Source organism: Aulostomus chinensis, chromosome 17 (assembly GCF_037954235.1).
Source record: "Aulostomus chinensis isolate RoL2024-O1b breed Wild chromosome 17, RoL_Achi_v1.0, whole genome shotgun sequence".
In the NCBI taxonomy this organism is placed as follows: Eukaryota; Metazoa; Chordata; class Actinopteri; order Syngnathiformes; family Aulostomidae; genus Aulostomus; species Aulostomus chinensis.
The window spans coordinates 18,537,532-18,561,076 of record NC_141336.1 but is presented as its reverse complement, the minus strand read 5'-3'; the positions used below and the strand labels follow the sequence as shown (position 1 = coordinate 18,561,076).

At 42.2% G+C, this 23,545-nt stretch overlaps 2 protein-coding genes across 7 annotated transcripts in view; one reads left to right on the top strand and one right to left on the bottom strand.

Moving 5' to 3' along the window:
• Nucleotides 1-20,559, top strand: part of c17h14orf180 (chromosome 17 C14orf180 homolog) — a 152,247-nt gene extending 131,688 nt beyond the window's left edge. For 4 of the 6 annotated variants that reach the window (XM_086182787.1, XM_086182785.1, XM_086182786.1 and 1 more), the window contains 10 exons: nucleotides 8,214-8,448; nucleotides 9,050-9,080; nucleotides 12,351-12,437; nucleotides 13,559-13,679; nucleotides 15,304-15,334; nucleotides 15,445-15,553; nucleotides 17,106-17,269; nucleotides 17,385-17,517; nucleotides 17,954-17,980; nucleotides 18,782-20,559. In XM_086182787.1, the coding sequence (XP_086038913.1) occupies nucleotides 8,296-8,448; nucleotides 9,050-9,080; nucleotides 12,351-12,437; nucleotides 13,559-13,679; nucleotides 15,304-15,334; nucleotides 15,445-15,553; nucleotides 17,106-17,269; nucleotides 17,385-17,517; nucleotides 17,954-17,980; nucleotides 18,782-18,987 (1,062 nt within the window). In that variant the 5' untranslated portion in view covers nucleotides 8,214-8,295 and the 3' untranslated portion in view covers nucleotides 18,988-20,559. Of the gene's footprint in view, nucleotides 1-7,901; nucleotides 8,122-8,213; nucleotides 8,449-9,049; nucleotides 9,081-12,350; nucleotides 12,438-13,558; nucleotides 13,680-15,303; nucleotides 15,335-15,444; nucleotides 15,554-17,105; nucleotides 17,270-17,384; nucleotides 17,518-17,953; nucleotides 17,981-18,781 lie in introns of those variants that run through there. The other 2 variants (XM_086182788.1, XM_086182790.1) reach the window with 2 other exon arrangements.
• Nucleotides 20,145-23,130, bottom strand: tmem179ab (transmembrane protein 179a, genome duplicate B). The gene is made up of 4 exons (XM_086182791.1): nucleotides 22,325-23,130; nucleotides 21,833-21,970; nucleotides 21,669-21,747; nucleotides 20,145-21,592 (listed from the first exon to the last, which is right to left on the bottom strand). The coding sequence occupies exons 1-4, from the start codon at nucleotides 22,624-22,626 to the stop codon at nucleotides 21,419-21,421; spliced, it is 693 nt and encodes a 230-aa protein (XP_086038917.1). The 5' UTR covers nucleotides 22,627-23,130; the 3' UTR covers nucleotides 20,145-21,418.
• Between the last annotated feature and the right edge of the window lie 415 nt (nucleotides 23,131-23,545).

The window sequence follows — 23,545 nt, the reverse complement described above, 5'->3', positions numbered from 1 at the left end:
GTCAGGGTAAACGGCCCAGTATTTATGTCCTGGAAATAAAAAGAATTCATTTATTCATTTTGTTTCTTCAAATATCTTGAGGCACATTTATGATTTGTCTTGCACATAGCTTTGCAGTTTCATGAGACTCAAAAGTTATAGTGCGAGCCTTTACTGGGATTAGAAATATAATTGGGACAACTGGTGTGTGTGTGTGTGTGTGTGTGTGTGTGTGTGTGTGTGTGTTTGTTGACATTATGAGCAAAATAAAGCATTAATATACAGCACATTATTACACTCCCACTTTCCTCCCATGCTGCCCTCCAGTTGTTCCCACCAGGACAAAAAAAGCAGTTGCTTGGCCCCTAAAAGTTGCAAAGGATGCTGATTACATGAGTCCACAGCAATGGCAGGAATGCTTGGGCCCCTGTGCTTCTAGCACAGGGCTGGTGGGGTGGTGACTGGTCAGGTTGGAGGCCAGGGTGCCACAACAAGATCCTCTTTGTAAGCCCCCCAGCCTCTGACCCCTTTGCCCAGATCACAGTGGCATCATCTGTAAGGAGGGGGCTCTCCGGACCAATTAGACGGTTGAGATATTTGAAAATGAAGGTTTGGTGTTCAACATCAGGAGAAAGAGGTGTGGGACCTTTGCATGAGAGCAGTGCCAGCTGGTGCTTGCCAGCTAATTACTCCCCCCACCCAACCCTTTTAAACACTACAGCTTGCTGGGACTGGCACCCACCTGGGACAGACCAGATCTTATTTACTGACCTGTTCCATGGGACTCTGAGATACTTGACCAGACAGCCTAGAACACAAGTGATAGTTAAGGTTGGTATGTGAACTGTCAGGTATCAGTTATACCATAAATTACCACAGATCAGTAAACACTGATGAGTTCTAAGCCAAATATCCAGGTTACGCTGGTGGAAGGACCTGAATTTCAACAGCACTTTCAGCCTACTTTTACTGTACTACAGTTCAGAGGGTAATATTGCACTTTTTCACATCACAAATTCAGATTTTACACAAAATATTAAAATTTGTTTGATTTAAAACAATCACATTGTCTTTTTTCCGTTGCACACAAGTGAAAAACACCACTGAAAAGAATTAATTTCATTGGCTAACTTCCCATATGTCATAACCCAGGTAAGGTTGCATCAAACATCTTGTCTCCTTTGCTTTTATGTTTGATAGTGTTCGTCTCTAAATCCACCAGTAATTTTGATGAACTGAAAAAAAAAAACCCACACGGTCTTAATTAAGATTGTGTTCTGGAAGTCACAGATGTAGTTTTCTACATCAGTCACCTGACCATGCTTTGTCAGCACAATTTACTGCTTATGGATCCACTGTATGGACAATCTATAAAGTCCTCCCTCATCACACCCACACAGCTGTTAGAAACTGTGTTGCAGAGGCGGAAATTAAGGAGCCAAGCAAACAGGGATCTATAAACACGTTATGTTCTGTTGTTAATGGAAATGTCATCAGCAGAAAACTCACAGCTCTATTGACCGATGAGCCAATTTCCCCGACTCTCCCGGCCATTCACGTGTAAAATGGAAAGAAATACGAAAGATTAAGTGTGTACAGTAGCACCGTGTTTGCCACCAAAAAAACAAAACAATCAAATTTTTCAGCCAATTAAATTTAAATGCCTCTTATTATTGTAGTGAATGGACCATAATAAAAAGGAATTTAAGAGCAGAAGCTTCTCTTGACACATAAACATTTACCCATGGGCCACCTTTGCCCCACAGTGATTATCTTCCTTCCTTATTGAGTGTCCATCAGGTGATGTACGTGTCCGAAGTGTGTATTTGATTGACCGTGACACTGACCGTTATAACCAAGTCACTATCAGGTGGGTCACTGGATGTGAGAAGAGACAACACTTCACCTTTAATTTTATCTTTTAAACCCTGAGATGCCTGTTTCTTATTAAATGAAGCCGTGCAGAACGAACACAAATTGAGGTTTTCTCAGAGTTACGTTTAAAAGCAGGAGTTGTTATCAGGGTGTCGCTTTTACCTGATGGTGTTGGTTGACTAGACTGTGCCTGTCTGATAAACATTAATATTCAACAAATTGCCATTTTACAAGAAGGGAATAAAAGTGGAGATGAACTGATGCTCAGCAGAAAGCTTCTGTATATATCAAATTAGGTGCGTGAAATAGTCCCTGAATTGTCTCAGGGAATTTCTTACAACAAAGGCAAAAGACGATGCAAATGAGGGGACATATTTAGTTTACAGCCGCACAAGCCCTGTGTCTGGTTGCATGGCGGCGTTTCGAGCTAAATGTAAGAATCCACATGCTATTAGCTAATATTCCTGGCGATCCATTCATGGATGTTGATCAGTAGCTTAGGTGGACCTAGCCTCAAATCACCTGACCAACCAACCAACCTCACAGTAGCGTCGTACATCTAGCCTGGCTGAGAATTAGGTATGTTAACAACAGTAGGCGCAATTTGGACAAAATGAAGAGGACAACTGTGTTAAATTTGAGCTTAAACTGAAATGGGACAGTTCCAGCCAGCTTTTTCCTTTGACTTCAGTTCAGTTTAGACACCCGTCCATCCCTGAATGCGCTGCTGACTGAAGTTATCTTTGTCTTCAGCACAGTTGGCTCAACTGGAGAAATCACTGGGCTTCAGTGTTGTTACGAAGGTCCCCCATATCTCATCATTATATTTCCACTCAGTCACCCTAATGGGGAGAGAGCAGCCAAATGCAACAGCTTTGATGGAGTGGGCCCCACTTGCAGGGAGACGGGGAACATGGGAGAACCAAAACTCAGTAACACCACCAGTGAGGCCGCTGCTAGAATGGTTAAACAGCTTTGCTCTCCTACTCTCTGACATCATGCCCCAAAGCATCTAAGATGGCTGAGACAAAAGCAGAACCAGAGAGAAGAACTGAAAGATAAATGTGAACAATCAGGGAGGATGTGGGAGAAGAGGTCATCAGATGTGATATGTTGTCACACATGACTTCCTGTGTGTAATTGAATTCATTAAAAAAAAAGAAAAAAGTAAATGTTATTTTCTGACACTTGGTGTTGTCACTCAGGGAACCTCCCACACAGACAACAAGCTCTCAGTTGGTCTTTGGTGACGGATGGCCTTGAACGAGCGATCAGAGGAGACGTGGAGATTTATGAACTCATATTCTGGCAGGTTCCTGTGGTCGCTAATTGATTAATGTTTTGTATTTCTGTCTTATATCATCATTAATGCATCTTTCTGTGTGTCTCCCAAGCGTAAATTTTCTCTCTGAAAATCCGATGTAAGTGGCTGTGCACTAGCATGATTTGTGACATCATGAATATTTTCCTGATCCTGATCCAATATTCAGCAAAAACACAAGTGTGATGTGGAACTTTGAAGCAGCAGTCTTAAACAGTGAAAATTGCCTTTATAGAGAAGTAAGAGACAAGTTTCTATATGTTAAATGTTATCATTTGTCAGACACACTATAGAATTTGTATTTTTGTATACAATACAACATGTGTGGAGGGGATGTATCCTATGAGGAAAAGTTGTTTTGCTGAAGGATTTTCAAAATTATAAAGGAAAAATTATATTGATGGCCGGCAAAGAATTTGATGAATCTAGTGTCTCCACAGACTGTAGGTTACACGTAGTGTCCACTAGGGGGTGCAAGAGTGGGGCAGAAGATAATGAGCTTAGCAGATATGTGTGCTTTATGAAACATTCGCTTTCTTCAGTGATTCCTAATGAATTAATTTGTACCAAAATGTGACAGTGAGTAATCATTATAAACCCAGTTAAGAAGCTGCTTTAATGAAGAACTTTTAGATTAAGATGCATCTCTCCTCTGAGGCGAGTGTGAATGAACCAGTAAGGAGAGTCAATGTAAGAACCTCCCAGAGCAGTTATTGTTCATATTTTTATTATTTTCAGCTCATAACTAAAGCATGCCGGGTTATTTCAGAGCACTGCTGAACTGGATAAAAAGAAAATAGAGTGTGGTACTGCACAGTGTACATCGTAGATAAGTCATCATCTTAGCTGAGGGATTTGTGTTACTGTGTTTACCTGGACAGAGTATTTCAGTAAAAGTCACTGGGTCAGATAATTGAGTAAAAAGAGACAGATGGTGGCAGCATTTACTGCTGATTACATGGAGGTCATAAACTGCCTTGCAGTAGCTGGGGGTGTCGGGTCCAAGCCTATTAAACTGCCAGAGCCTGAATCGTGGAGGGATGCAGCTGCCTGGGCAAGAGAGTGCAGCCAACCCTCTAGCCTCCAGCACCGAGTACAGACACAAGAACATATACCTTAACAGGTCTTTTTTTTTTTGGTCAAATATCTACAGTGATGTATTTGTACTGAGTCCTGAAGGATCTCTGTGGTGCTTTCGATCAAATATCTTCCTATCATATCATTGTTGAGCTACTATAGCAGAGGATGTAGCTGCTGTCACTCACAGAGATAAAAGATTCCCAGTGGAAGCCTCTAGGCTGCAGCAAAACAGCACAGAGTGGCTATATGTGCTCCATGAAGGAAATATAAATAGTATATGCTGATGTAGGGCCGCTCACTGTGTCGGAAAATGACACCAAGACAAAAGAGAAGCAGTGTTCCTCCGCAAACCTGCTGGACAATGCAAAATGTGGTCATACTTTGCAAAACCGCAGCTTTTTAAAACAAAACCAAAGGCCACGTCTTTATAAATTACTGTGACTTTTTTTTATTACATCATAGGTGCTGTCAACACAAACATATTTATAGTGGATTTAATGTGATAGACCATCTCCAGATGTACTCCTTGCAGAACGGCATAAATATAGATTGCACAAGCCACTAACTGTAAGTGAATATATTGAGGTAAAGATGCGCCTGCACCAACCTGCTGATGTCAGATTTATATCCATGTCTCATTCTGTTGCAGGGCCTGTGCACCATTCATTTACATTAGTGTGGTGTATTAGCTTCCCCAGGAACAGGCGCTGTGGACAGTGTTTACTGATCATACTGATGTATTTGTCTACCAAATCCACAAGGCAGGTAATCAATATTCCAATTACAGCTAGATTTCCTTTTGGGACAGCTTGGCTCTGAGGTAGAGTGGCCATCTAGCAACCGAAGGGTTGCTGGTTCAATCCTCACTTCCCCGGTGGCCCTGTCCAAGTATCCTCGAGCAGAATACTGAGCCCCACATTGCTCCTGATGGCCCTATGACAAACTGGCAACCAGGTGAACCCCGCCTCTCACCCAATGTCAGCTGAATTTAGGTTTCAGGCCCCCCCCCCCCCCCACCCTTAACAGATAAGTGGTATCGAAAATGGATGGATGAATGGACTTCCATTCTTGCACATTTAGAATAGTGAATATCAATCAATATTTTTGTCAAAATGTCTGCCAGCTGCCATGTTCAAGGAGGTGTAATGTGAGAAGAAAAACAAAGATGTGCGGCTCTCTGGTGCGGCCGGTGAGGTTTAAAGTCAGATGAGTCAGACAACAATTTTTGTCAATTAAAATTTTAAATAAACCACAGGGCATTTGGTAACACACATTAACAGTTCTCCAGTCCCAAATAGCCAGCTGAACATGTTTTTGGATCTTTCCCAACAACATTAAAAAGCAGCAGAATAGTTCAACAATATCTTTTTATGTCTGTCCCAAACCCACTATAATTCAGTGTTTCCTGTGGGCTTAATAAAGGCGGACTTGGTTGGACAAAATCATGATTAAATGACTGTTACACATAATGTAGTATAGACTGTTAGGAACCTTCTTCTGACTTTTTTTTTTTTTTTTTAGTCATGTAATTTTCTGTTGCCCATCCTTATGTTTATATGAAAATTGATAAGTAGATTAGTGTCACAAACCTCCCCAAAAAAAAGCATTTCCAATAAATGAAACACCCATGGATTTAAAAATAGCATCACAGGGGACTACTTCTTTTGATGCAAGATATTTGACACATCCTATATACATGCATATACCTGTATGTATGCGTATATATAGTTGTATATATTTATGTTAATGTATGTGTATATGTGTGTGTAAATATGTATGAATGTATGTACATTCATACATACCTATACACACACACACACACACACACACACACTGCTAACACTTTCCACACATTACAACTCATTGTGCTAAGCTAATTAGCGGTCAGCAGTGGGAGTCAGCTCCTAAAAGTTCAAAAATTGCATGTTTCGTTAGATATCAGGATTTCTTTTAAGGACCCAGTAGGCTATCTATGTTTTATTCCATGACTTGATATTTGTCTCTGCTTGTGAGACAAGCGGTAGCAGCTAAAAGGTTTCTGTTTAGTGTATATGTAAATTTAATCCTGCTGTGCATGACTTTACCACAATATGCAGTCATATGCAGGTTTTGCAAGGAAAGATAGATTCATTTTGGCATAATATCATACTGTCTTTAGAAATGTAGATGCAAATTGTCAAAAAAAAAAAACAATGCAATTTCTTAAATATTACATTTGAATACTAGGAGAGTAGCAATTTGAATCCAATCAGCACCTTAGTATTGTGATCATATGGAATCGGGAGATTCGTTCAAGCTCCAATAACCAAGAACCTCACATACTTAAAAACAGCCTCTCCTGAAGTGTCACCATATCTATTATTACTGTACCATGCCTCATCCTTTAAAGGGTTTTTTTTCTGCTTGAAAGGGTTGTCGCCCTGCTCGGATGTACTTCCTGTTGCGTGCTCACTGTCATATGTTGTTAACATGAGGAGAAAAACATCCAGTGTCTGTTCAGCTTGACTGATATGGGTAGATGCAACCTTCTTCTTTGTCTTTCAATTAGGACTCAGTGTTGTAGGAGTCATCCAGTGGCCCTGCAAATGAATCCCATCAGAAGCTTGGTTTACTTTCTTACTTCCCTCTAACTCAACTCCACTGACAGCGCGGTAAAGTGAGCAGAATCACCTGTCTGTGTTCCCCAGTCCTGCAGTTAGACAGGCCTGCAACAGTGCAGTCAATTCCCACAGCTGTTCTGGATGCTGTTACTCTCAGTTGGACCTGCAAGCATAAGTTTAATGCCCTCTGATCCTCCGTCCACTGGCATCCACCATCATTAAAATCCCATTTTGCTTAGCTAGGTGCATCAGACACTAATGGATACTGACTCTGCCCATTTGCTTTGTCTTACCCCATTCATTCTCTGCTACAGCTACCATTGTGTCCAAATGGAGCAGGAGTGGAGGGAAGTGATACTCTCAAAAGTCAACACCCATTCAGGATACTCTGGATCATCAGCAGATAAAATCTCTCTCTCTCTCTCTCTCTCACTCTCTCTCTCTTTCTCGTGCCCCCCCCCCCCCCCCCCCCCCGGGACAGATTGGCGTCGTATGAGTCCTGATTAGCCGAGTGTGAAGGGAAGTGTGCAAACATCCAGAGGAGGCTGTCCTCATGAATAAATATTTGTTGTCCTTGTTTCAGTAGTGAGCTGTGCTCGCACTCTCTCTCTCTCTCTCCCTCCCTCTCCCTCTCCCTCTCCCTCTCTGAAAAACACACGTGTACAGTGGCTGTTCTTGATGATGTGTTAGCATCCACTGCTGGATTTGCTTTGAGGGATGACAGATGTTTTGCTTCCTCTGTGGTCGTATAAAACATGCTCACACAGCATTTATGCTGATTTGCTTGTTTGTGCACAATCATATGCTCCTCATCTATAAATCATAAGCAGAGCACTAAGATGTAAAATTATTTTTCACACTTTCATGATAATATAATCATATCAGACCCCGAGAGGAAATTCAAATCATTACATGTTGATATCCATCCCAGAACATGTTGTATTTTCTTTCCATCATTATACCACTTTGCAATTTCTCCTTTCAGTGATTGGTGAGAGATCCACTGTGCTAAACACATGCTGGCAGAGCTAGAGAACAGAAGCAGAGCAGTGATTGGTCCAAAGCTCTGCCACTCTCACAGCAAATACTCTGGACTTCCTCTGTCCTCCTTTCCTGGTGCAGGCTGGGAAGAGGGAGGGGAATGGATCGTTTCTGTGTGTCGCTGGAGCTCCCTCAGCCCACTCCTTACCACCTGTCCTTGACTTACTGTGCACAGACGAGACTGAGAGGAAGCTGCTCTCACTCCTCCTTCCTGCCTCTATTTGTGTGAGCAGCCCCTTTTAAAAAAACAAAAAAATTCAAAAAAAATCTTTCACTCAGTGTCTTGCTGTCTCTTTCTACCTGTGGTGCTTCTTCAGTGGAGTGGAGAAGTGAGGAACGTTTGTCCTCGGCCGGTGGAGCTCCGATGGGAGGCAGTGCTGGCTCTGGCTGGGACTTGGGATGCTGAGCGGTGGGAGGGAGGGCCTGTTTGAGCTGGGACAGCAGCTCCAGCAGCAGGGGGAGTACCAGGCCGCCCTCCACTGCTTCCTCAGCTGTCTGTTAGGACTCACCCATGTGCAGAGCTTCACCTCGCTGCCCAACTGCCTACACCAGGTGAGCAAAAGATGCCTGGACACACACACTGTTTGTGTTTCTCTCCTTCTTGTACACTCATTACACGCATCCACAAAATCTGCTGTATCATGAATTTATAGCTGTATAGAGACATTTTCTTAACTCATCCTTTAGAGCCTCATAAATCATTACACACCACAACACAGAGGACACGTTCAACCTTGATGTCACCAATGCCAATATCACAGTCCATCATGTTTCCCTGTGCAGACACTGTAGTATCATTCCTGTCTCAGCTGGTCAGGGGTGTACATGTTTCTGAATGAGCTGTTAAAGCTACAGCACTATTACACACAACATTGTATAAAACTGCATCCATTTCTCATCAAGTGTGGGGCATTAGCTTTGTAAATCTGAGAGTTTTAACACTGTGCAGTCGAGTCTGAAGGAATGTCGCTTATGTAAAAACACCGACTTTTTTCTTAAGAACTTGGAAACGCATGGCATGATGTTGACCAGACCGATGGTGCTGCTAGGAGAACCTTGTTTTGACACCATGAATATAAACAAACAGAAGTGATGCTACAGGGAGAATTATTTATAACTAAATTCCTTTGGTTGTTTTTCCTTTGCTTTCCAGATTGCAGAACTCTTCATCACCGAAAAGAATTGTATCCTTTACTGCCATAATCAAAAAGAAATTCAAATTTCACATATCGTCACCCTCATAATATTCAGAATACTTTGTATATAATCACCTGGGTCATTTTTTTTCAAGTTTTTCAGAAAGCACAAAAAACTGGAGACAAAACATCGCGAGGAGTTGATTTAAGCAAAAAAATGTCAAAAAATGACTGAGGCAATTATTTTAAGAAGGCGACCATAATGACACCTTCACTCTTCAGCAGGCGAACTGTCGAAGTATAAAACCATTTCTGCGAGGTGAATATGAGAGGGATTGTCATTCCAGGCAGCCGGGGTAAATTCCTGCACAATGGCAGTTGTAGATCTTTTTCGGAAAGCTATGTAAACTGAAAGGATGAGTGCATATTTTTTCGTTGAGTTCAGGATAGAACATTTGTCCTGGAATGCCAGACTTTTTGTGTGTAGCTCAGACGATGTGTCTGTCTGGTAAGAGGATTTGTAGGCTCTTATCGCTGCACAACAGAGGAGAAGAGCACACTAATTAACCTGCATGTGCACTGACTAGGCTATGTATCACCACTTAACCGCCTCTATAAACTATAGCTGTACAGGGCATAGAGATAATAGAGAGGTGTTATGTTTCAGGATATATTACCTCCACGGTTCCTCTCTCTGTTACTGAGACACTCCTACACTTAGCTGGCCAGCTCACGTTATCTACCTCAGCTACCTCGCTGCCCATTTTCCAAAATAGGTCGATTTGCTGAGCTTCACTTCATCAATAGTCATCAGCATGAATCTATTAATGCAGTCAGGCAGACATTGTTACATCATCAACAATAGTCTCCTGTTGTTTTGGTGTAAATTCGCACACGAGAAATCATAATTTTTAACAGCTCATGTGCAAGATTAGCTAGTTAAATCACTGGCAATGATTCAGCTGTGTTTAATAGTGATATGATTGTGTGTGTGTGGTTAATTTGGAGCTTTCCTTTGGGAAGTGGAAGGGAGTTTTAAAATATGTGGTCAAATACTTTCAGTATTTCTCATGAGCATCCTGCTAGCATTTGCACTGTGGTCCTCCTGGGAGGGAGGTGAAGGGTCGGCATGCTCAAACTGGCAGCTGGACATGAGAACTTGGGAGTAGTGAATTTTGTTTTAGTCCAGAAATACTGCTAGAGTTTTTACAGGAAAGGGTGGCAGGGACAAAATAATGACTTATTTTCACTTTGGGGTGAATTTCACCCCTTTAAAGTTTGGTCTAATGTCTTGGTAATAAAGAACTTTGTCCAAAATCAAAAGCTCTCGCTGAAGGCCGATGAAGTAAAATAGAGACCAAACTTATATTTTCAAGTGAGAATGTTGCATATAACATACCTAGCATGAAAAACACAGCTAAAAATAACAGAAAAACAACAACAGCACAGCCCAATCAGTGTAGCTGAATATTTTAGTCCACTCCTTTGTTGCATGTGTTATCACTCTGGTCCAGTTTTGATGTGTGGTCCAGTTACCAGTCCAGGACATGTGTGTGTTGATGGGGATAAGAGAGCTCATTCCCTGGAGAGAATTGTGTTAGGTTCCTGTTTTACCATTGTTGTGGCCCAGCCAGGCTAAAAATAGCCAGCTGAGGTAGCGTTCTGACCTTTGATGATGGCTGCGCCCCTAATCCTTCCTCCCCAGATGGTCCTCCTCATATTCACCTCACTCCCTGCTGCCAGGTGACTCCAAGAAGCTGAGACAAGTGTAAAATACAGTCCTGCACTATTTTGTCACAATGCAATTCTAGGTTGATAGATCTATTCAGATATTTTAGTTTTTAACATAAATCTTCAGGGTACATTTTCATATTGACATTTATAATCTTTTCTTTTCTGTTGTGATCAGTGTTTCTTAGTTCACCCAGGAAATCTGTGGCTCACCTGATGGATTCACCCAGTCCTGTGCCATCCTAACATTATTTTCCACAACACAACGTTTGAATTTTTCCAGCCTGAATATGAACGATATGTATATAATGAAGTAAAAGTCAAGTGATAAAATGCAAATTACGTCGGACGACATTTATAGGCAGAGATCTGTGTTTTAAGTAGGGCACTGAAACAGGCGGGGCTGTTTATTTTAAGCATTCTCCATCTCGTTGGTCTTTAAATTCACCTGACAAGCGTCAATGGTGTCATTTTACAAGGGGATGGACTCTTTGTGTAGGGGATGCTTTTGACAGAGTGAAGAGGCTTCTATTTTTAGGATGCTTTTAACAGGGAATCAGTCTTTTCGTGGAAACAAAAGTGGCATACGTATCAATCGAAAGGAATCTGGCAAAAAGAAAACAACAAGATAAAATTGGAATATGATATGATACTCAGCATCCGGAATTAACTTTGCTTCTCAGTTGTTTCAGATTTGACACAGACAGTACACAAACACTGAAGGACACGTTTAAAATCTATTTTCAGGTCATTTGCGAAACAGAAATACAAGTACAACTGTGTGAATATACTTATTTTCAAGTACACAGTCCTCCACAAGAAATCCTACATAGTCAAAGTTAAACCCAGTAAAATTTTAGTATTAATATAAAAGTACTGGTCTTGTCCCTTGGGTTGATACCTGCTTTTTATTAAATATCACATCATTATTAATCGTATTATTACAGCAGTGTCATTGGCATGCCAGCCGGATCAATCTGAGAGGTTATGAGATGATGAGAGAGAGAGGGAGAGAAATCAGTTCATACACAAATGGGTTATCAGTCTCGTACTAATCGTAGATTTTTTTTTTATGAGAACTTCAGACAGAGAAATCGTTATTTGGTGGAGTTGTTAGCATGTCATCTGAACTATGACCTCTTATACTCACTGCTTTTTGTAACACATCAGAAGCCAAAACAGCTTGAAAACACTGGTTTAATCTTTAACCATGTGTTGTATTTCCAAACTTGCTTCGTGATTCATGATGTAAGATATCCATCTTACTGCATGTAGCTAAAGCTGTCCGATAAATGGGATATAAAGTACAAGCCCTCTGAAATGTAGTGGAAATACTCCGGTAAAGTATCTTAAAAATGTAAATATTGCATATTTCATCACTGTCAACCACTCACTAACTCTATTTTAAAATCTTGACCTGATCAACAGTGCTTTTGATTACGACTGTTTGCGGTCATTCCCAAGAGGGGTATTCATGATATGTTTGTTTGGGTTTTTTTTAATGTGGCACTGGGCAACAGACTGTTGTTCCCCTCAACAACTGACTGATGCTGTTGACGATCACTGATCCTTCACCCGTATAAACAGATGGGAAAGCGCTCCAGTTCATCCAGGCTGAGAAGATGTTCTACGAGGTGGCACTGATCGAGCTCACGGCTCTGCAGGGAACCACAGGCAAGAAAAGCTCTGGCATCCTCAGGGAAAATTCAAGATTCTATCGCCAATTTGGTTGTGCTTTTTTATTGTTATGTATGCCACAGAAGTGATGGATAACTTTTGTTTCGATCCTGAAATTGTTTGCGGCAAACAGCTTTCCAGTGACTTTTGTAACTTTATGAAGGCTCATCCGCATTAAAACTAACAAGTGAATGAGATGGAAATGGAATCTTGTTGGTGTCGACTCACGAGAGCATTATGAAAAGCCAACACCTTTTACCCGCCTCCATTGTCATTTACAATACACTTGCTGGAGGTTTAGGCGAGCATTCACAGCAACGCCGATCATTCATCACCGCCAGCTGCCGGCACTCTAGACGTCAACCTCTTCCTCTCCCTCTGTGCTGCAGAGGCACCAGCCCAGTGTAGCGTGGGCTCAGTGGACAGACATAGTGGAAGACGAATGGCCACACTCTTCACTGTCTCCTTTGGAACTGTGTGTGTCGCTGTACAATACTGAAGCCCCTGATTCAGCACTCACTTAAATTGAATCCTGGACTTCTGCAGGAGCAGAGTTGGCACTGTAGCTTCAGCTCACAAGCGTTCTCTCTCAAGAGCTCTTGTCAGCGTTACCTTCCTCTCTGTTTGACAGACAGTTGAAATAATGGATAGTTTGTGTTTTTTGTAGTGCAAGCCAAAGCATGTGACATGGATTACAAGCTATTTCCACCTCTTTGTTGTGCGTGGTTTGTGTGTGTGTGTGTGTGCTGTACAGACTGTATGTTTGTGTTGTGTCACCGTGTGTGCATGTGTCACAGAGTTCCAGTAGGCGTGGCCAATATGTTGTGACTCCCTTATCTACTTGCTCTTGTCCTTATCGCTGCTCTCTTGTCTTCAGTTGCCTCCAGTCTGTTCAAGTCCACAGCAGCGCTCACAAACACACACACTCACACACACACACACACACACGTACACATACACACTGATAGTCAGGTGTTTGGCCTTTATTTTTCAAACTCAGTGCAGAGGTAGAGAGGCGAAGAGAGGGACAGCGCAGTGAGGAGTGAGGGATAGATAGACGAGCTGAGTGGTTTGCTGGCAGGCGGACTGTGATTCCATGCCCTGTGTTTGTGTAACAGGGCCTCAGGAGGAGGCTACGTTGGGCTCTGCAGGATGGATGATCCCAGAGGAGCTGTCGGAGCAGGCCTCCCAGGCGCAGCACCTCGAGCGGCTGGCGCAGCTCTGCATCATGAGCAAACAGTAGGTAAAACTGTGTCCTGCCTGCTGCAGCGTCCATTCTAGTGTAATTAATGAGGTTTGACGCTTGAGTTTAAGGGCTTGGTGGGCTCTTTGTGAAAGAATTTATAGTTAAATAAATCCACTTTTATCAGCAGTTTGTACACAGATTATAGATTGTATGCTTTTAATGTATATCTATATATTGTTCATGTGTATTTCTGATGATTGAACTCATTTTACAGTCGTGATGAGAACTGAGGCGAATATGGGTGCTAATTCAGTTGCTTTAAAAAAAATGGCAGTTCTACTTTTTTGCTTCATTTGTCTTTTTAATAACACAAACCACAGTTCAGTATGATGACTAGATCATTTCCCAAGTAAAGCCCAAAGCTAACAAGACCAAACTGGCCCCACTTAATGCATTCTTTGGATTTTATCAGGAGTTCTATCAGCATTTCATAGCTATGTTTTATATTTAAAATGTCTGAATGAAAGATGGTGAGGTATCTACAAATGTATGTATATCTTTTACTGTAGAATGCAAATTTTTTGGAATGGAATTTATTTTTTTTAACACAATTAACTCAACAGTTTTGAATTTCCTGCTAAATGTAGAGAAAAGAGACACCACACTCTAAGGGAGTGTTACAAGAGGATATGGATCTGGTATCTCCTGTTGCAGGGGTACTTTGTTAGTCTGTAGCATGCACGCATTTTCTGTGACTCTGTTGTCATTGTTGACATCAGGCCATTTAACCTGATTGCCACTCATGATGTCAGAGGGCAGAAGGTTTGCTCCACATAGGGCCGGTCGACATGTTTCAGTCATGTGAGGATGGCTCAACTTAAGATTTGTTCTTGATTGTGTATTGTATTGTGTTTCTTGGTAAATAAGAACAATTTGACCAAAAAAATGATGAACTGGAGAGGAAACACACTTAATAAATAAAAAGGAAGACAGGAAGTTGTTTTACTGTGTCTATCAACTGATGTCCTCAGAAGCACTCTGAGCCAGTCAAGAGCTTTTCTGTCTTTTTCCTATCAGATGTCCCCTAAGAAGGCCTTTCTAAAGCAGTGCAAACTGACACCTGGCCATTACTAATTGAGGAGAAGTGTGGGTTTGGACAAGCGAGTCTGACATTCTGTCACACTAAACAGAGCTTGCTCTACATCCATAAGCACATGTGAGGGTGTGAAGATGATGGGTTTCCTTGGCTGGCTTTTCTAGAACTGATATGTGTGAACAGCTGGTAAATCTTGAATGTTGCCCACTATATTCAACTAGCTTAACGCTAAGCAGAAGAGTGGCACAGGCTAGTAAACCAACCTGAATGCGCCATGATGACTTCTGTAATCTAGGCTGGAGAAGAGACAGTAGAGGCCAACACTGGCAGGGAAAGAAGGTTTCCACTTCCTCTACAAGGCCCAGCTACTGGTGTCAAATCACAGCAGATGCATGTTAAGATTTGTGACGCTGCTGCTGTTTTGCACCCGCTCACCACAATGCAACACAACACAACAATACACAACAAATACCCTCACCGGAAGATCCATCACAGGCTTATATTTAGCACTGAAACCGAGAAAGAATTTACAAAACACACTAAAAGTATTTCTTTTTTTAATAATTCCTTTTTATTTTCAGACCTCATCTCGCTCTGGAGTACAGCGGTAAGGTACGTACGTTTCTTTAAATGATCGTATGTCTCGACATTTTCAGACAGGTAAAAGCTTTTGCGGTCCTCGTCTCTGTACCAGTACATTCCCATCTCCCTGCGTCTTTCAGGCTACAAAGATCCACCAGAAGGCCTTTGGTAATGACCACCCAATTACAGCCAGAAGCCTGGAGCTTATGGCTACCGTCTATGCTGAGATCGGTAAAACTGAATATTCAGGTAAATGTCAACGTGCACATTGTGAACTATGCTACTTGGACAATGCAGGGGGTCTGAAACCCCGAGCCCACCCTCTAATTTAATACAGCCTTCCACATTATAGTGAGATTTGACTCACAAGTTATCTCATTATCATCATTGATATTATTATTGTTGGTAGTAGTATTAATTTCCTCAAAAAAATATAGAAAACAAGTAAGTCTCTGTCAAAAGCCTCTTAAATTGAATATTTGAAGTGGTTCCTGGCCAATCAGCCAGCTCCGGTATTTTGAGTTTCAGATTTGTGACCTTGTGTATGCATGTTAATAATCTGTTTAAGAAAAATACGGGCACATGATTTAGACCAAAGGCTCTTATGTAACAGTACAAGGACTCTGTGTGAAGCATGAGGGTGGAGACGACTGATAAAACCAGTTCAGGCACGTTAATCATAAGAACAAACTCCTCCTGCTGTTGTGTGCACACACTGTGTTTCATAGCACTCCAGTTTGCCTTTAAAAGAAAATGTTAAATTAATAAAGACCTACAGTAACTGTCGGACACAGCAGCGGTTTTTACTGAGCACAAGAAAAATGGCTTTGTGACAGTTTGAGGCCACAAGCTAAATGTATGCTTACCTTGCATGAAGAGGGAGCAGCTCTGTCTGAACTCAGCAGCTCTTTTTTTTTTTTTTTTTGTGACGGCTGCTGTTCTGTGGTGTTAAAAGCAAATTGGTGCTCTGTGGTTGAGTCAGCTCTCTGAGGTGCGGGTGCTACAGAGGCCCAGCTACATGAAGACAGAAGATTTACTACTCTGCTGGTTCAGGCATCTTGGATGGCTAAGCATGTTTGGTGAAACAGAGGAAGAGTGAAGATTCAGAAGGCAGCTGCAGGAGTCGCACTGTCTGTGAACCTTCCTTTTTGTTTAGTACACAGAGTCTCTACGACCCACGGTTGCATGCTTCAGCTGTATGCTAAGTGCTAAGCTTTGTAGCCGACCTGATCTCAGAGAAATACTGCAGGTGTAATGACAACCACCCCTCAACACTGTTCAAATGACATGCAAGCAACATGGAAATGCAGCTTACTTTTGTTTTGGTTTTTCTTCACATAGTTGTTATAAATCCAGTGAGTCAAGGGCGGTGCTCGGATTGTAAATTCCCAAGACTGATTGATTCATCAGTTGATTACATCACTAATCGGGCAGCAAGTCACTCATTCATGGGCCATTTTTACAGACAACAGTAACAGTACAAGATAGCATGAACCAGACTAAGGCTGATTCTCTTTTGGTCATGGAGCCCAAGTTATTTTTAAGATTTTTGCAGTTTTAAATAGCTTTTTTGAATTTATTTGATCATCTCTTTTAATTGTTTTTTATTTTTTAAAGCATACTGGCATCAATGCATGCACAGTGAATCCACTAAGACCTACCTGGCGCTGAAAGAGTTAACTCTTGTGTCTTTTCTCAGACGTATTTGCGTGTTTAACTTTGTATGTTTAACTTCAGGGAAGACTGCAGTCTGCTGTGGTGGTAAAATGTTACTTGGGTATCATCATGGTTCTCTTACTAGACTCGCTGGGTCAGTGTGTGTCGGCACTTTCCAAACGCTTTGCTGCTGCAGAGTCCATCAGAGACACTGTCCACTGTCTTCCTCACTCCCATCGGGAGAAACACTCAGAAGTCCGCCACAGAAAGGACAGCCAGCACCAACAGGAGGACGCCCCAAAACCCAAGGTAGCGAGAACAAGACCAGCAGGCAGTGTGTTAACCCACTTGTGGAGGAGCTACATGCCTCTTGCTGTTTGTGTCTGGTGTTTGTCACATTCAAACTGGGTTATGTTTCATTCAGGTGACCAACTGCAAAGTCCCAACATCCATTCTAAAGAGGCCGAGCCCCAACCACGGGTCGGACACAGAAGCCAACCACAGGCGGAAAGGCGAGCGGAGGGTTCGATTCAGGGAGCCAGAGACCACAGTGCATGGTAAGAAAATGTTGATGGAGAATACAGAGTGAGCAGCCGTAATAGAGACCGCACTCTGGGGTCCAACACCTCTACCTGTGACCTGCTCAGGCCAACAAATCGACGTGATTGCAGCCGTTTAATTCTGTTCCCAGCTCCAACTTGTGTGCTTAGCAATAGACAATTTTTTAAAAATGCATTAAATTATCAAGAGATTGTATTGTAAACTATTGTCCCCGTGGGATTTTGTACTATTTCAAAGTAATGCCAGGAGACATCCAAACATGTGCAAGTGATTTACTCTTCATGATTAATTATGCATGCAAATGAGGCCCCGCAACGTCTGTTCCAGAGAGATAGTGGAATCTTTCGGGACAGGGCAGCCTGATGTTGCTTCTGTGTACCGTAAAGGTTGGTTTTATTTCACTGACAGACGTCTTCTCTGTCGGCTTCACAGACATTCCTTACTGCGACAGTGTAGGTGGTAAGTCTATCTGGAAGAATCCATTACTACTAAATGCATGAGGAGGTGCCAACGACACTGCACCTTTTATTAATGGCATATTGGGGGGGGGTCAAATCCGTGCAGCCGAAGTGATACTTCATCCAAATAGTGTATTTTTTCTTTCAAGAACTCAAATAGATGTCTTGCGTATTCAAAGATGTGACCAAGAGTGTGACCAAATGTTGCATTCTGTTGAACTGTGATTGTCCACGTTCATTCGCATTATCATCAAACAGTTGCTGTTAGGTTGCTTGTAGCTCAAATGAAGATGCTTGTATTTCACTGAAATTATGGCTGGATAAAGAAAATGTTGATTATACTGCTCAATGCAACTGAGAGCCTGTAAACAGACATTTTTGAGCAAATTTGCTTTTGTTAGCCATTAGCTTGAAGCTAAAATGGCTGACTCCACATTCTGGGGTCGTCATAAGAAATATGCAGTGGGGTAAAAATACCTTTGCTCTTCAGCTCAAGACACATTTTTGTGAGTACTGGAAAAGTAATGTACACTTTTTGGGTGAAGTACTGCCTCAAGTATCTCACTCTCTTCCCTTTTTTAACAAGCACACTTCTTCACAGACAGAAACTGTAATCACAAGAAACCCTCCATCACCAGAACCTGCCTTTGTTAAGCTGAGCATTTGACAATTCAAATGCTTATTTACAAGTCAAATTTAAAATGTCCTTGTTAATTTTGTGTGTGTGTGTGTGTGTGTGTGTGTGTGTGTGTGTGTGTGTGTGTGTGTGTGTGTGTGTGTATGTGTGTGTGTATGTGTTTAGCCTATGAGACGACACCATCCCGCCCCCACCTGGCTCTGTTCACCTGCCTCTTCCTGTTGATGTCATTCCTGGGCGTGGCCATGTACTGCACAGACCGCCGGCACCCACAGAGAGTGTGTGAGGAGCTGGAGGCTGCTTTAGCCGTCTACCTGCTGCATATGAAACAACTTCTGTGGGGCTGTTGGATATGGCTCACCATGCAGTGACTGAAACCAACCACAGGTGGAGACTTTTCTTTTTCCAGACTCCTCTTCTAAAGGTGCCCAGGCCTACTAACACCTCAGCCATTTGGCTCCGAACATTGTGGTGTTGAACCACTCTCACAGTGAAAAAGGGAAAAATGTGTAATCCCAAAAATATGTAGCTTTCATGTGTGTGCGTGCGTGGGTGTGTGTGTGTATCATTCCTTTAAAGAAACATGGCAACCTTTTGAGAAATATGTTTAGTGTATTGTTCATTGCAGCTAAGCTAACTAGCAATCAGCTATCCGGTGGGTTTCTGGAGCTACGTAATACACAGAGAGGAGAGAGGGGTTTTTATGATGGCCAACAAGCACATGTTTACCAAAAAGCTGGCATGTTCCTTTAACGTTTTGCACAATTTCAATTTTATGCTCACACATCAGCTCGGCACCACATTCGATTTAAGAAGTCACGTCTCTGGATGTGGGTGAAAGTGTCCATGACATGCAAATATTTAATTTTTAACATGATGTGTGTATATCAGATGTTACACTGAACTGAATGTGTATGTGGTTCAGTACACTAAGGTCTATCACAATATTCAGCTTTGTACTTGCACATCAATGAATGTAGTTTTTTTGAGGAGCTCTGATCGATGAGGAGAGGAGGATGGAAGCAGATGTGAGGTGACGATACCATAGGGCTGCGTCACTTCGTGTTCCCAGGTTGAATGACTAACACATCTTTCTTTAGACTTTCTACTGTCTGCTCTTGTATGACTGTCTTCAGCTGATTCCTCTGCAGAGAGGAACTGCAGCACGATATCACCAAGCCCCTCTCCTTATCTATCTTCAGAGAGAGTATACCGAATGGATGCTAGTGCTTTATAACCGCTTGAATCAAACCCAAAATGTCCTACGTGTTATTTATTCTTCTATAACGTGCATCTGCGACTTAACAAATATCCAACTATTTTAATTTTTTAACCTTTTGTTACATTTCTATTTCAAAACTGTATTCAGGTTTTAATCGTGATGTCAAAATGCTACACTAGCTTTTGACAAACGCACCGACTGATGCGAGCTGGAGGATATTTGCCTTTTATCGTGATTTTTGAGGCCAAACACAGAAATATCAGAGAAGCGGCAGATAATTTAGGTACTAACGTGAATCCCTTTATCAAATGAAGCAATTCAAACAGCCAGAACGTCACACAAATCGATAAGAAAACAAAAGGGCACTGTGACGCACACGCACATCCCACAGACCTCCCATTATGAGCAATAACACACATCACATATGTTCCAGTAAAATGTAGTTCTTTATATAACAGGTTTCAGGGAACTCATATGGATATGAACGTGTAGGAGTTGGAATGTCAAAGCAATATTATAACACTTGTATAGAGGAGAGAAATACTCTTGTCTAACTAAATTGTCATTATCAATAAAATAATACCCAGTGAACTCATGTCCTGTATATGCGCATTTCACTGCTGTCCTATGGTCACTTTGAAAGAAGTGCCTTTATAGAAGGTTTTTCTTCATTCCGACCGTTTTATGCTTTAATTTTGAATAAAACTGTCATTGCCTATCAAAAACATCAAGCAGATCAATTGCTTTCTTCCTGACAATAACTGAGTGATGTGCAACAGGGAGCGCATGCATATCTGTGCATCTATTCACAGTAATACAGTACATCGGTTTGTAGCCTAAAAGGTGAGAAGGAGAAGCCTGAGTTACTATATGGCACAAGATAGGATTGATTATTTGCCTCACACAAATTGCTAAAAGCATTTTTTTGTGGGGGGGGGGGGGGACTGGCTGCCTGTTACATTAAATGTTGTCAATGTCATTTTTATATTAAAAAAAAAAACTCTTTATAATTATGTATACACTGCAAAAGCAGGTTTTACTTTGCTGCAGCATGCAAAGAGGGTCTAAGTTCACCAAGTGCGCGTCCTACCAGAATAAAAGCCTACCTTAGGAACACATGTATCGGTGTATAAAACAAGATAACATCCCTTTTACATCAAAAATCCACCTTATAAAGTCATCATGCATTAGATCCATGCAGAAGTTTCACAAAGACAACATTATCCATCAGCCTGGCCCAGCCGGTGATAACACTGCGTTGCTGAATGGAAAGTCATGAGTTGAGAGTAACTTCATTAAATGGTTTTAATACTAGAGCTTTGAGGAGGAATGCACACTGTGGATGACTCAACTCAGTAAAGCAGGGCTGTTGGAGGATTAACAATTGGCTGATTTTTTTTTTTTTAAAGAGAAAATCGATAACATTTGAAGAACAAAGCTAAAGCCTTCACTTCGCTTCGATTCGAGTTCAATGGGAGCAAAAGCCAATTGATTTTGATTGTCTGCACTGGTGGTTCTCATGGCAGGTAAGTGACGGTACGGTTAAATAGGGGTGAGCGTGACTGTGCGTCCTCTGTTGTCTAGATGAGGCCAGTTTTGAGGTCCGAGTTGCGGCGTGAGGAGCGACCAAGCAGCAGGTCCTTCTCGTGGATCAGGCTGTCCAGCAGGTCCTCTTGTCTGTAGTTGTGGTAAACCTTCAGGAAGGCCATCACTGCGATCCCCAGCCAGGTCAGCCAGGCAGCCCACAGGCCAAACTGCAGGAGGAACACCATTATTATGAGATTCAGGATTTTCTCTTTCGGTTGGCCACCTGATGAGGTCAGAGCTTACCTGAGCTATAGCAAACTGGTCATAGAACGCAGAGTTGTCCAGGCCCAGTTCTAGATCAGTGTCCTGCAGGTCCTCACAGCTGCAACAAAGACAGCGCACGAACCGTTACGATGGCGTACGATTAACCTCTCGGAAAAAGCTGAGTTTGTGTGTGGCTGCCTCACCTGCTGGGCATGGTCCCACCCTCAGTGATGGAGTCACACCACAGGTTGAAGCCCACACTGACGATGGTGCTGGACAGGAAGACGGTGAACACCACCAGGGAGCTGATCAGCAGGTTGAGGAAGGCGTTAAAGATGGAGCTGCACAAGGAAACAGCATCAAGGTTGATGTCGATAGCGCAGCTGTAACATCATGTTAGTCATCTACGGTAACGCCTGCAGGCCACAGCTGCTTCAGTGAGGGAGGATCAGCCACATGAAAATACAGTGGGTGGGTTTTTTTAAATGTATGAAAGACAGCAGTTCCTGACAGCGTGAGGTATGTTACCTGCTCGGTTTACATAAAGGAAGGCTAATGCATTTCATATCTGTAGTAAAGATGGAAGCATTACACTACAACGTGCTTTCAAGGGCGTGGGAGATGGACAGGTTCTAAGCCGTTAATGTAGCCGGTGCCGCAGCCGCAAGTCTAGACCGTCAATACCGTCAACTCACTCGTCGTGTCCTTTGCAAAGAAAGAAGAGGAGCCTCCAGGCCTGCACTGCGGACAGGATGAGAGACGCTATCCCGACAAAAGTGATGAAGCTGCAGGAGGACTTGGGTCCCCACTCCTCCACGATGAAGCGCTGCTTCGACACAGTGATGTTCTCGTTCTGCCACATTCCATGCGTGAACAGCAAACATTTCCCACCAAAATCCTCCTTGTTTTCAGACAGAGGCACCACGGCGATGAAACCGAATACAAACGCTAAAAAATAAAGAATGCATTGGGCGAAAATTAAATTATCGAGGGCCATTTTTTCTGTCTCCCTCCTCTGCCCTGGGTCCTGGAGAAACTGCGACTGCGCAGTAGAGGCAGAGATGAGCGGAGACGCAGCATCCGACGACGCGCTCTGCTGCAAATGAGTGAGGGGAAGAGAGGCCTCGGGCTCTCCATCTTAACCACAGCCACGATCCCTCCTCGAAGGTGTCTCCATGTACAGTTTTTGAACACATTTACCCGAGGCACTCGTCCTAAATTCTCTTGAAGACTCGAGAACACATCAGATGAAAGCTAACGGAGATTAAACCTTCATTTTCCCATTAGGACACAGAATATTTATATGAAGTATAGGAGGCAGTACAAATTCAATCATCCGGCACTGACTTGAAGTCCCTGGGTCACGTGACGTGGAAGATATTTTAGAGAAAGGATTCATTTTCTTTGTAAAATTTTCATTTAAACTATAGGAGGCAGTTAAATCCAATTAAAACAAGAGGATTGCCTTATTTGTAAATTCATAGCAGTAATAACTGGCATGGCTTTGGTCACCAGGTCACATATCATGGAAGCTGTTGAGAGAAAGAAAGAAATGTACATGAAAGGGATTTTATTAAATGTCAGAGGCAATCAAATGCAATAAAAGCTGATTATTTTTCCAAACTAGCAATGGATGCATTAATAATTCTGATGCATTTTGATGTTTTCCTTTTGAGAGATTAAATCAAAAATAAATCGCAGGGTAGAAAAATACTTTATCAGTTAATGTGTTTGTGCACTTACACGCGTACACACACACACTCACACATTTTACTCACACAAGCTTAGTGTAGCGTGAACTAAAGTGTGACCATAATTTGTTTATAGATGGTGACAGTCGTGAAGGACTAGCTTGTAGCTGTCAGAGCTCTCTGACATGCTCCAGTGAGTCCATCTGGTGAGCTGGACAAGGTGTC